Here is a 13,180-nt window from a genome sequence, read left to right on the forward strand (position 1 = left end):
TCTATGGAAATTAGATTTAATGCCAGCAACCATGATGGGCTATGATGGGATTAATAGCAGCTACTTGGGTGAGTAAGGGCAAATGAGGTTAATGTCAGCATCCCATGGGGTAATATGAGCATCACCGATGGTTTATAGCAGTGAAGCATCCCCAGTGAAAATGTAGTATCAGCATCTGCCTACTGGTATTAATTTTATCGAACAAAGAAGTTAGAGAATTGGTGGCCACCATAGCCTGCCATACATGGATGGTCCTGCTCCTCCAGGGTGACAGTTCTATTTTGTAAGATGGCCTGATTAATCCAGGAAGGTCCTGAACTGTAGACATCCCTTTAGGACATCAAAATACCCTAATAAAACACATGGAAGGGGATGTATAGGCTAGTAGGGTTGAGCGACTTTTACTTTTTCAGGATCGAGTCGGGTTTCGCGAAACCCGACTTTGTCAAAAGTCGGGTCGGGTGAAATCGGCCGATCATTGCAAAAAGTCGCGGGGCCAACTGAAACACGAAACCCAATGCAAGTCAATGGGAAATAAAAGTCGGCAGTGAGTGGAGGACAGAAAAACACCTACAGAGCCCATTTTAATGTCAAAAACATCAATTCTTGTTACTTAAGCTTGTCAATCTTAATTAACCTTATAATAATCGTTAGGTATTGAAAATTGGGGGTCATTTGGTTAAAGTTGTGGAGGGGGGAGGGCTGGCTCAATTTTTTCTTGGGCCCAGGAAATGTGGAATACGTCACGGCGGTGGAGCAGGGAGAGGTAAGTATTTCAAGTTTGCAAGTGCTGTGATCCAGAGCAAGCAGGGGGGCCCACTCGTTCGCATAGGCCCCTCAAAGTACGGCGTTGTGTTTGATGGCGGGGGCGCCTCCCACTGGCAGTGACACTTTTGCGTACTATGACGGGCCCTGTGACAGTGACGTCGCCAACGAGTATGCCCCCCCACCTGATGAAGGAACCTGCACTTTCATATGCACCTTCCTCTTTGTCCCCGTGTAAGGTGGTATAGTATGCGGGAAGGGGGACCTGACTTTCAGCAGGGTCAGATTCTGGCTGTGTAGAGTGCAAGGGGAATGTAGTGGTCTGGGTCAATGTACCAGCAGGCCCATCAAGCAGTGGCTGGGTAATAGGCAGGATGAGGAGGAAACACAGATATATGCCCAAAATAAAAAAGGAGGCTAAAAGCAGAAAAAAATTGGTAACAGGAGTAAACAGGCAGCATTGCTTTGTTCAGTGGAGGACAACAACAAGCAGCAGCAGCAGACACTGTTAGTAGGGCCCAACCAAACTAGTAGGGCAAATACAGTTTCAAATTCTAAATACAGGCCGAAAGCCTGTAGATTGAAACTCAGCTTTGTGTCTTTGAGGAAACCAAGAAGCAGCAGCAGACGTCACTAGGCCCAAACCAAGAACCAGGCCAAATGCAGTTTCATATTGATGATAGAGGCCGAAAGCCTGTAGATTGAAACTCAGCTTTGTTTCTTTGAGGAAACCATGAGGCAGCAGCAGACGTCACTAGGCCCAAACCAAGAACCAGGCCAAATGCAGTTTCATATTGTTGATAGAGGCCGAAAGCCTGTAGATTGAAACTCAGCTTTGTTTCTTTGAGGAAACCAAGAGGCAGCAGCAGACGTCACTAGGCCCAAACCAAGAACCAGGCCAAATGCAGTTTCATATTGTTGATAGAGGCCGAAAGCCTGTAGATTGAAACTCAGCTTTGTTTCTTTGAGGAAACCAAGAGGCAGCAGCAGACGTCACTAGGCCCAAACCAAGAACCAGGCCAAATGCAGTTTCATATTGTTGATAGAGGCTGAAAGCCTGTAGATTCAAACTCAGCTTTGTTTCTTTGAGGAAACCAAGAGGCAGCAGCAGACGTCACTAGGCCCAAACCAAGAACCAGGCCAAATGCAGTTTCATATTGTTGATAGAGGCCGAAAGCCTGTAGATTGAAACTCAGCTTTGTTTCTTTGAGGAAACCATGAGGCAGCAGCAGACGTCACTAGGCCCAAACCAAGAACCAGGCCAAATGCAGTTTCATATTGTTGATAGAGGCCGAAAGCCTGTAGATTCAAACTCAGCTTTGTTTCTTTGAGGAAACCAAGAGGCAGCAGCAGACGTCACTAGGCCCAAACCAAGAACCAGGCCAAATGCAGTTTCATATTGTTGATAGAGGCCGAAAGCCTGTAGATTGAAACTCAGCTTTGTTTCTTTGAGGAAACCAAGAGGCAGCAGCAGACGTCACTAGGCCCAAACCAAGAACCAGGCCAAATGCAGTTTCATATTGTTGATAGAGGCTGAAAGCCTGTAGATTCAAACTCAGCTTTGTTTCTTTGAGGAAACCAAGAGGCAGCAGCAGACGTCACTAGGCCCAAACCAAGAACCAGGCCAAATGCAGTTTCATATTGTTGATAGAGGCCGAAAGCCTGTAGATTCAAACTCAGCTTTGTTTCTTTGAGGAAACCAAGAGGCAGCAGCAGACGTCACTAGGCCCAAACCAAGAACCAGGCCAAATGCAGTTTCATATTGTTGATAGAGGCCGAAAGCCTGTAGATTGAAACTCAGCTTTGTTTAGTAGAGGTAGAGTGGGCGCACCCACCTGTCCAGGCAAACGGCACTTGCACGGGTGCTTGCACCAAGTGGTGACCACGGTCCTGTGGGGGGAGTCAGCCCATTTAGGGAGGTATAAAAATGGCCTATGGTGGACATTCAGCAGCTGCAAATGGAAGAATTGGCAAAGTCAGTAAGAGGAGGGCAAAAGCGAGTCATTTATCACCCAAGCTACGTGTCAGCAGGGGAAGGTGGGGCAAAAGAATTGGCAATCCATGATTGGTTCATTTTAATGAAGGTTAGATCATCTACATTTTGGGTAGCCAGACGTGTCCTTTTTTCGGTCAGTATTGAACCAGCAGCACTGAAGACTCTTTCTGAAAGCACACTGGCAGCAGGGAAAGCGAGATCCTGTAATGCATATTCTGCCAATTCGGGCCAGGTGTCTAGTTTAGATGCCCAGTAATCAAAGGGGAATGACTTGTGAGGGAGAACATCGATAAGGGATGAAAAATAGTTTGTAACCATACTGGACAAATGCTGTCTCCTGTCACTTTGAATAGATGCAGCAGTCCCTGTTGTGTCAGCGGTCATTGAAAAATCACTCCACAACCTTGTCAGAAAACCCCTCTGTCCAACGCCACTTCGGATTTCTGCACCTCTAGCACCTCTGCCATGTTGCCCCCTACGGCAAGTGTGAGGACCATCACAACCTCTGTGTGCTGGGAATGCCTGAACCAAACGGTCTACAAGAGTTGCTTGTTTGGTAGCCAATATTTGCTCAAGGTTCTCATGTGGCATGATGTTTTGCATTTTCCCTTTATAGCGTGGATCCAGGAGGCAGGCCAACCAGTAATCGTCATCGTCATCATTTTGACAATGCGGGGGTCCCTTTTTAGAATACGCAAGGCATACTCAGCCATGTGGGCCAATGTTCCTGGTGTCAATTCACTGGTCCTGCTGGGTTGAGGAGCACTTTCTTGGAAATTTACAACCAAGACACAAAATGAACAGTGGACGGCACTAGAGAAGCACAAATCAGTATAGACCTTGACTCATTGAAGGACATCCGAAAAACACAGGTGGCACGACCGATCTGGTTATATGGTGCTCTGCACTGATAAGCAATCCACAGTAAATTAAATGAAACAAGAAAAGAACACAGTGCGGCACTCACCCTTTTATGAAGCTGTGAGATCGTGCTCTTTATTGGAGAAAAATATTTAAAACATCCGTAAGGACATCAGGTCTGCAGGAGGGTGCGGAGGTGGAGTGTGGACAACGGCCGTTTCGCACGGTATGTGCTTCAACGGGTCCAATTTCCTTTCTTGGAAATCCACATCACAAGTGTCCCGCAAGAAACCTGTACCTGACCTTGCAACGCCACCAGTTTCAAGTGGCCCCTGAGAAGCATCCTCCTCCCATACATAGTCATCCCCATCATCCTCCTCCTCATCCTCTTCGACCGCCACCTCGTCCTGGACAGTTCCCTGACCAGACAATGGCTGACTGTCATCAAGGATTCCCTCCTCCTCGGCTGCAGACGCCAGCTCCTTGATGTGCGTCAAACTTTGCATCAGCAGACGCATAAATGGGATGCTCATGCTTATTATGGCGTCGTCTGCACTTGCCAGCCATGTGCATTCCTCGAAACACTGAAGGACTTGACAGAGGTCTTGTAGCTTGGACCACTGCACACCAGACAACTCCATGTCTGCGATCCAACTGCCTGCCCGTGTATGCGTATCCTCCCACAAATACATGACAGCACGCCTCTGTTCACACAGCCTCTGAAACATGTGCAATGTGGAGTTCCACCTTGTTGCAACGTCGATAATTAGGCGGTGCTGTGGAAGATTGAGCGATCGCTGATGGTTCAGCATACGGCTGGAGTGTGCGGGCGACCGGCGGATGTGCGAGCAAAGTCTTCGCACCTTCAGGAGCAGGGCTGGTAACTCTGGATATCTTTTAAGAAAGCACGGCACCACCAGGTTCAAAGTGTGAGCCAGGCAAGGTATGTGTTTGAGTTGTGAAAGGGCTATGGCAGCCATAAAATTCCTTCCATTATCACTGACTACTTTGCCTGCCTCAAGATGTACACTGCCCAGCCATGACTGAGTTTCTTGCTGCAAGAACTCGGCCAGAACTTCCGCGGTGTGTCTGTTGTCGCCCAAACACTTCATTTCAAACACGGCCTGCTGACGCTTCCCACTAGCTGTTCCGTAATGGGACACCTCGTGTGCAACACTGGCAGCTGTGGATGGAGTGGTCGTGCGATAGCGCTCTGTGGATGAGCTTTCGCTTCTGGAGGAGGAGGAGGAGGTGGGGTGGCGAACGTCTACAGCCAACTGTTTCCTAGATCGTGGGCTAGGCAGAACTGTCCCACTATTGCTGTCCCCTGTGGACCCTGCATCCACGACATTAACCCAGTGTGCCGTGATGGACGCGTAACGTCCCTGGCCATGCCTACTGGTCCATGCATCTGTTGTGAGGTGCACCTTCCCACTGACAGACTGCCTCAGTGCATGGACAATGCGGTCTTTGACATGCTGGTGGAGGGCTGGGATGGCTTTTCTCACAAAGAAGTGGCGACTGGGTAGGTCATAGCGTGGTACTGCGTAGGCCATCAGGGCTTTGAAAGCTTCGCTTTCAACCAACCGGTAGGGCATAATCTCTAACGAGATAAGTCTGGCAATGTGGGCGTTCAAACCCTTTGTACGCGGATGTCAGGATGAGTACTTTCGTTTCCTAACAAGAGTCTCTTCTAGGGTGAGCTGGACTGGAGAGCTGCCTATGGTGGAACTAGCGGTGGTGGTGGTTGTGGACATGGCAGATTGAGAGTGAGTTAGTGATGTTGGCCTACATACAGTGCTTCCTACCAATAACCTTCTGACTCCCTGACTGCTTTGGCCTAGCGACGATCCCTCCACATTTGCTGCTGGTGTCCTAACCGGTGGGCTTACAGTGAGGGAAGCAATGTTGCAGTGCTGACTACCTTCATTCAGACCTGGTGCACCAATGGTACGGGACGTTAGGTAGTTAGTCCAGGCTTGCAAGTGCATGCTGTTTAAATGTCTATGCATGCATGTTGTATTTAAATTGTTAAGAATCTTCCCTCTGCTAAAGGTCTTTGAGCATTTTTTACAGATCACTTTTGACTGATCATTGGGATCTTGGTCAAAAAAATGCCACACTGCACTCTTCCTACTATGGAATTCCTTTTCAGGCAATGCACGCTGTGCAACTTTCACAGGAAGGCCACGCTGTCCTAAAACTGGTTTTGTCAAACGTTTTTTGCCTGATACGCGCCTGCCAGATGACAGCTGCTGTGGATAACCCTCCTCCGCTTCTGAGCTAGTGGCAGCGCCACCCTCTTCCCCCAATGGCTGCCAATCTGGGTCAACAACTGGGTCATCTATCACCTCCTCCTCCTCAATGTCATGTGCACCTTCCTCAGTGTCACCGTGTAAGGTGCTAAAGCGTTCAGGACAGGGCACCATAGTCTCATCAGGGTCAGATTCTGGCTCAGCAAACTGCGAGGGCAATGTAGTGATCTGACTCGATGGAACAGCATCATAATCTAGCTGTGGCTGTGCATCAGTGCACTCCATGTCCGATTCTTCCTGTAATGGGCAGGGTACAATTTCCCTTTCTAACCCAGGCACGGTTTGTGTAAAGAGCTCCATGGAGTAACCTATTGTGTCGCCTGACGCATCCTTCACTTTTGGTTTGGGAGAAGGACACAAGGAAATGTCTTGTTCCTGACCGGGAGCATCCACTGACGACTGGCTGCTGTGACATTTTGAACTTTGGGAAGAGGAGGCCAAAGAGCTAGAGGCTGAGTCAGCAAGGAATGCCAAAACTTTTTCCTGCTGCTCCGGCTTTAAAAGCTGTTTTCCTACTCCAAGGTAAGGGAGCCTTCGAGGCCTTGTGTAGCCAGACGATGACGCAGGCTCAACACCTCCAGCCTTAGGTGCTACTGTGCTTTTGCCACTACCACCAGATGCAGCACCACCATCAGTACCAGCTGACAACCCCCGCCCACGGCCTCTTCAACCAGACTTCCTCATTTTTGGGGGGGAGACACAGAACCACAACTCTGGCCCAGTGGTATAACAGTAAACTATGAACGTGGCAGAAAGTGGATGCCTGATATATACGACACACTAGCAGTACAGCAGAATATACACTGTGTGCGAATTTTAATCTCCCTTTTTTTTGGGGGGGGGACACAGAACCACAACTCTGGCCCAGTGGTATAACAGTAAACTATGAACGTGCCAGAAAGTGGCTGCCTGATATACACGACACACTAGCAGTACAGCAGAATATACACTGTGTGCGAATTTTAATCTCCCTTTTTTGGGGGAGGGAGACACAGAAGCACAACTCTGGCCCAGTGGTATAACAGTAAACTATGAACATGCCAGAAAGTGGCTGCCTGATATATATGACACACTAGCAGTACAGCAGAATATACACTGTGTGCGAATTTTAATCTCCCTTTTTTTTGGGGGGGGAGACACAGAACCACAACTCTGGCCCAGTGGTATAACACAACACTATGAACGTGCCAGAAAGTGGCTGGATTATTTAAAAAAAAAAAAATAACAAGCTCCCTACAATGATCTCAGGACAAGTATGGCAGCGATAAAAAGGACTGCTTAACACAAAAATGTGGACAAATAAACAAGATAGGTAACTGTGCAGAAAGAAGCAACAGGAATTTTGCTTTAAAAAAAGCAGTTGGTTTGCACAGCACCGTGCACACAGCTATGCAGCTGCTGCACTAAAATACGACCTCCACTGTCCCTGCACAAAAAGGTGGTGTGGGACAGTGAAAATCGCTCCAGCACAAGCAGTTTGGGGGTTTATATTTCCTCCCTAACTCTGTCCCTGCTTCTGACTAACTGCAGCAACACCTCTCCCTATGCTCAGATCGGCAGAAGTAAGATGGCGGTCGGTGTGCACGCCCCTTTATACCCCCTGTGACGCCACAGACAGCAAGCCAATCACTGCCATGCCCTTTTCAAAGATGGTGGGGACCGAGACCTATGTCATCACGCTGCCCACACTCTGCGTCCTCCTTCATTGGATGAAAAACGGCGGTGACAGCGTCATATGAAACGCGACTTTGGTGCTCTGATCGTGTACCGCATGGCCGATCCCACTGTAGGATCGGTTCGGGTTTCATGAAACCCGACTTTGCCTAAAAGTCGCCGATTTATGAAAATGACCGATCCGTTTCGCTCAACCCTATAGGCTAGTAATATTTTATAGTAACCATGATGCCTATCAAAAATGTGCTCACTCACCTGGTCACAAGTGTGTATGGCGGCCAACAGCAGTGAAGCTCCAGTGGACGGGCGATAAATGTCACGAATTTTTGATTTTAAAATCGAGTGATAGAGGAACCTGTAAAAGTAAAACAATTAAAATTAATCTGACGATTTGAGGCCTATAATACCACTTCCAGACAAAGCCAGATTATGGCCCTAAGTGAGCACAAATTAGCACCATGTGAGCATAGTCATAGAATAACTACTATAATACTGCCCCTATGTACAAGAATATAACTACTATAATACTGTCCCATGTGTACAAGAATATATATAACTACTATAATACTGCCCCTATGTACAAGAATATAACTACTATACGGTGTTCATTTTAGGACATGGTCACAAATCAAAGTCAAACATCAGAAATACTCTGTCTGATACCTCATTCTGATACTTGAGTCTGATACCTGAGTCTGATACCTGAGTCTGATACTTGACTCTGATACCTGACTCTGATACCTGACTCTGATACCTGACTCTGATACTTGACTCTGATACTTGACTCTGATACCTGACTCTGATACCTGACTCTGATACCTGACTTTGATACCTGACTCTGATACTTGACTCTGATACCTGACTCTGATACCTGACTCTGATACCTGACTCTGATACCTGACTCTGACACCTGACTCTGATACCTGACTCTGATACTTGACTCTGATACTTGACTCTGATACCTGACTCTGATACCTGACTCTGATACCTGACTCTGACACCTGACTCTGACACCTGACTCTGATACCTGACTCTGATACTTGACTCTGATACTTGAGTCTGATACATGAAATTAGTAAAATTAGTAAAATTAGCTAAAATTAGTACCTGGGATCACTCGAGCTTGTGGTGCAATGGTAAGGCCAACGGCTGTAGTGTCTAGACGCAGGATCGTTTTTTTTTCCCCCGGATCGGTTTTATTTTTCTGCCGCCTCCGTTTTTTTACGCCGGATCCGATTTTTTTTACGTCGGATCTGTTTTTTTAACGCCGGATCCAGGTGTTTTTACGCCGGATCCATTTTTTTTTCGCCGGATCCGTTTTTTTTTTACGCCGGATCCGTTTTTTTTTTGCCTGATCCGTTTTTTTTTCCGCCAGATCCTTTTTTCTTCCGTCGGATCTGCTTTCTTCGCCGGATCTGTTTTTTTACGCCGAATCCGTATTTTTTCGCCGGATCGTTGTTTTTTCGCCTGATCCATTTTTTTTACGCCGAATCCGTTTTTTTTCGCCGGATCCGTTTTTTTGTCGGATCTGTTTTTTTACGCCATATCCATTTTTTATGCCGGATCCGTTTTTTTTTAATGCCGGATCCGTTTTTTTTTTTTACACCGGATTTTTTTTTTTTGCCGGATCCGTTTTTTTTCACCTGATCCATTTTTTTTACGCCAAATCCGTTTTTTTTCGCCTGATCCATTTTTTCTTCCAGATCCGTTTTTTTTTTTTTACGCCTGATCAGTTTATTTTTGCGCCGTATCCGTTTTTTTACGCCTGATCCATTTTTCTTCTGCCGGCGGAAAAAAAACGGATCCGGCGTAAAAAAAACAGATCCGGCGTAAAAAACGTTTTTTTTTACGCCGGATCCGTTTTTTCTGGTGGCAGAAAAGAAAACGGATCCGGCGGAAAAAAACGGATCCGGCGTAAAAAAACGGATCCGGCGTAAAATAAATGGATCAGGCGTAAAAAAAAACGGATCCGGAAGAAAAAAATGAATCCGGCGAAAAAAAACGGATTTGGCGTAAAAAAAACGGATCCGGCGAACAAAAACGGATTTGGCGTAAAAAAAACGGATCCGGCGAAAAAAACCGGATCCGGCAAAAAAAAACGGATCTGGCGAAAAAAAAACGGATCCGGTGTAAAAAAACGGATCCGGCGTTAAAAAAAACGGATCCGGCGTAAAAAAAATGGATATGGCGTTAAAAAAAACAGATTCGGCAGAATAAAACGGATCCGGCGAAAAAAACCGGATTCGGCGTAAAAAAAACGGATCCGGCGTAAAAAAAAACGGATCCGGCGTAAAAATAAACGGATCAGGCGTAAAAAAAAAACGGATCCGGAAGAAAAAAATGAATCCGGCGAAAAAAACGGATTCAGCGTAAAAAAACGGATCCGGCGAAAAAAACTGATTTGGCATAAAAAAAACGGATCCAGCAGAAAAAAAACGGATCCGGTGAAAAAATACGGATTCGGCGTAAAAAAATGAATCCGGTGAAAAAAACGGATCCGGCGGAAGAAAAACCGATCCGGCGTAAAAAAAACGGATCCGGCAAAAAAAAAACGGATCCGGCGTAAAAAAAAATGGATCTGGCGAAAAAAAAAACAGATCCGGCAGAAAAAAACGAATCTGGCGTCAAAAAAAACGGATCCGGCAAAAAAAAAAAAAAAACAGATCTGGCAGAAAAAAAAAGGATCTGGCGAAAAAAACCGGATCCGGTGTAAAAAAAACGGATCCGATGTAAAAAAAACGGATCTGGCGTAAAAAAAGGATCAGGCAGAAAGAAAACGGAGCCGGCAGACAAAAACGGATCCGGCGGACAAAAACGGAGCCGGAAAAAAAACGGATCCTGAGGAAAAAAAACGGATCCTGCAGAAAAAAACGGATCTGGCGGAAAAAAAACGGATCCAGCCGACAAAAACGGATCCGGCAGAAAAATAAAACCGATCCGGCGGGAAAAAAAAGGATCGGCGGAAAAAAAACAGATCCTGCGTCTAGAGGCTACAGCCGTCGGCATTACCATTGCACCACAAGCTCAAGTGATCCCAGGTACTAATTTTAGCTAATTTTACTAATTTTACTAATTTCATGTATCAGAATCAAGTATCAGACTCAGGTATCGGAGTCAAGTATCAGAGTCAAGTATCAGAGTCAAGTATCAGAGTCAGGTATCAAAGTCAAGTATCAGAGTCAGGTATCAGAGTCAGGTATCAAAGTCAAGTATCAGAGTCAGGTATCAGAGTCAGGTATCAAAGTCAAGTATCAGAGCCAAGTATCAGAGTCAAGTATCAGAGTCAGGTATCAGAGTCAAGTATCAGAATCAGTTATCAAAGTCAAGTATCAGAGTCAAGTATCAGAGTCAGGTATCAAAGTCAAGTATCAGAGTCAAGTATCAGAGTCAAGTATCAGAATGAGGTATCAGAGTATTTCTGATGTTTGACTTTGATTTGTGACTTTGATATGTGAAAGTCAGGTATCAGAATCAAGTATCAGAATGAGGTATCAGACAGAGCATTTCTGATGTTATTTCTGATGTTTGACTTTGATTTGTGACCATGTGTGAAAGTCAGGTATAAGAGTCAAGTATCAGAATGAGGTATCAGACAGAGTATTTCTGATGTTTGACTTTGATTTGTGACCATGTCCTAAAATGAACACCGTACTACTATAATACTGTCCCATGTGTACAAGAATATATATAACTACTATAATACTGCCCCTATGTACAAGAATATGACTACTATAATACTGACTCTATGTACAAGAATATAACTACCATAATACTGCTCCTACATACAAGAATATAACTACTATAATACTGTCCTCTATGTACGAGAATATAACTACTATAATACTGAAAAGAAAAGCAACAAAGATCAGCTCACCTCCTCTCAGTACCACCGTGCGGATCATACAGAGCTGCAAGTAATATGAAGGTGAAGCAGAAGACCAGTGTGGATGATATCCATAAAAAATAACTTTTATTCAATTTTCATTAAAAGCACACAAGTCCAAAAATCCATGTTTATATCCAGAGACACAAAAACGGGTAATTCATACCAGTGACAGTCACAGGCTTAAAGTGCATTTAAAATCATATGCATTTCAACCATTGACCATTGAAACTACTATATGGCCACACATAATGCTCCATACTGTATAATGGTCGCACATGATGCTCCATATTGTATAATGGACCCACATGATGCTCCATACTGTATAATGGCCACATGTAATGCTCCATACTGTATAATGGTCACACATGATGCTCCATCTACTATATAATTGTCTAAGGGTCACTTCCGTCTGTCCTTCTGTCTTTCTTTCTGTCTGGCTCGGATATTCATTGGTCGCGGCCTCTGTCTGTCATGGAAATGCAAGTCGCTGATTGGTCTCGCCAGCTGCCTGTCATGGCTGCCGCGACCAATCAACGACGGCCACAGTCCAATTAGTCCCTCCCTACTCCCCTGCAGTCAGTGCCCGTCGCCCGCTCCATACTCCCCGCAGTCAGTGCCCGCTCCATACTCCCCTCCAGTCTCCGCTCACACAGGTTTAATGCCAGCGGTAACGGACCGCGTTATGCCGCGGGTAACTCACTCGGTTACCGCCGCTATTAACCCTGTGTGACCAACTTTTTACTATTGATGATGCGTATGCAGCATCAATAGTAAAAAGATCTAATGTTACAAATAATAATAATTAAAAAAAAAATTATTCTCACCCTCCGACGTGCGCCCTCTCCTCGGCAGTGCAAGCGGCAGGTTCCGGTGCCAAAGATGCTATGCGAGAAGGACCTGCCATGACGTCACGGTCATGTGACCGCGACATCATCATAGGTCCTGCACTCATACCAAGCCTCAGACCGGAAGCTGCCGCGTGCGCCGCACACAAGCGCCAGGGCCCCTCGGAAAGTGAGTATATGTTTATTTTTATTTTAAGTCTTTTTTAACCTGTTACATTTATGGCTGGGCAATATACTACGTGGCTGGGCAATATACTACGTGACTGGGCAGTATACTACGTGGCTCTGTGCTGTATATTACGTGGCTGTGCAATATACTACGTGGCTGGGCAATATACTACGTGGCTGGGCATTATACTACGTGGCTGGGCAATAGACTACGTGACTGGGCAATATACTATGTGACTGGGCAATATACTACGTGGCTGGGCAATATACTATGTGGCTGGGCAATATACTACGTCACTAAGCAATATACTACGTAGCTGGGCAATTTAGTACGTGACTGGGCAATATAGTACGTGACTGGGCAATATACTACGTGGCTGGGCAATATACTACGTGGCTGGTCAATATACTACGTCACTGGGCAATATACTACGTAGCTGGGCAATATAGTACGTGACTGGGCAATATACTACGTGGCTGGGCAATATACTACGTGGGCTGTGCAATATACTACTTGGACATGCATATTCTAGAATACCCGATGCGTTAGAATCGGGCCACCATCTAGTACTGTATAATGGGCCCACATGATGCTCCATACTGTATAATGGCCACACATAGTTACTCCTACACACGCGGCTGCGCTCCGTACACCTTGCACACACGGCTC

The 13,180-nt window shown here is 45.9% G+C and overlaps 1 protein-coding gene across 1 annotated transcript in view; it reads right to left on the minus strand.

Annotated features, from left to right (window-relative positions):
* The window catches only part of LOC138664251 (alpha-N-acetylgalactosaminide alpha-2,6-sialyltransferase 2-like), a 255,203-nt gene that overhangs the window by 10,928 nt on the left and 231,095 nt on the right, over positions 1-13,180 (minus strand). Inside the window, exon 8 of the mRNA XM_069750778.1 lies at positions 7,867-7,966. Within this exon, the coding sequence (XP_069606879.1) occupies positions 7,867-7,966 (100 nt within the window). The remainder of the gene's footprint in view (positions 1-7,866; positions 7,967-13,180) is intronic.

This window comes from Ranitomeya imitator, chromosome 2 (genome assembly GCF_032444005.1).
Source record: "Ranitomeya imitator isolate aRanImi1 chromosome 2, aRanImi1.pri, whole genome shotgun sequence".
Lineage (NCBI taxonomy): Eukaryota > Metazoa > Chordata > Amphibia > Anura > Dendrobatidae > Ranitomeya > Ranitomeya imitator.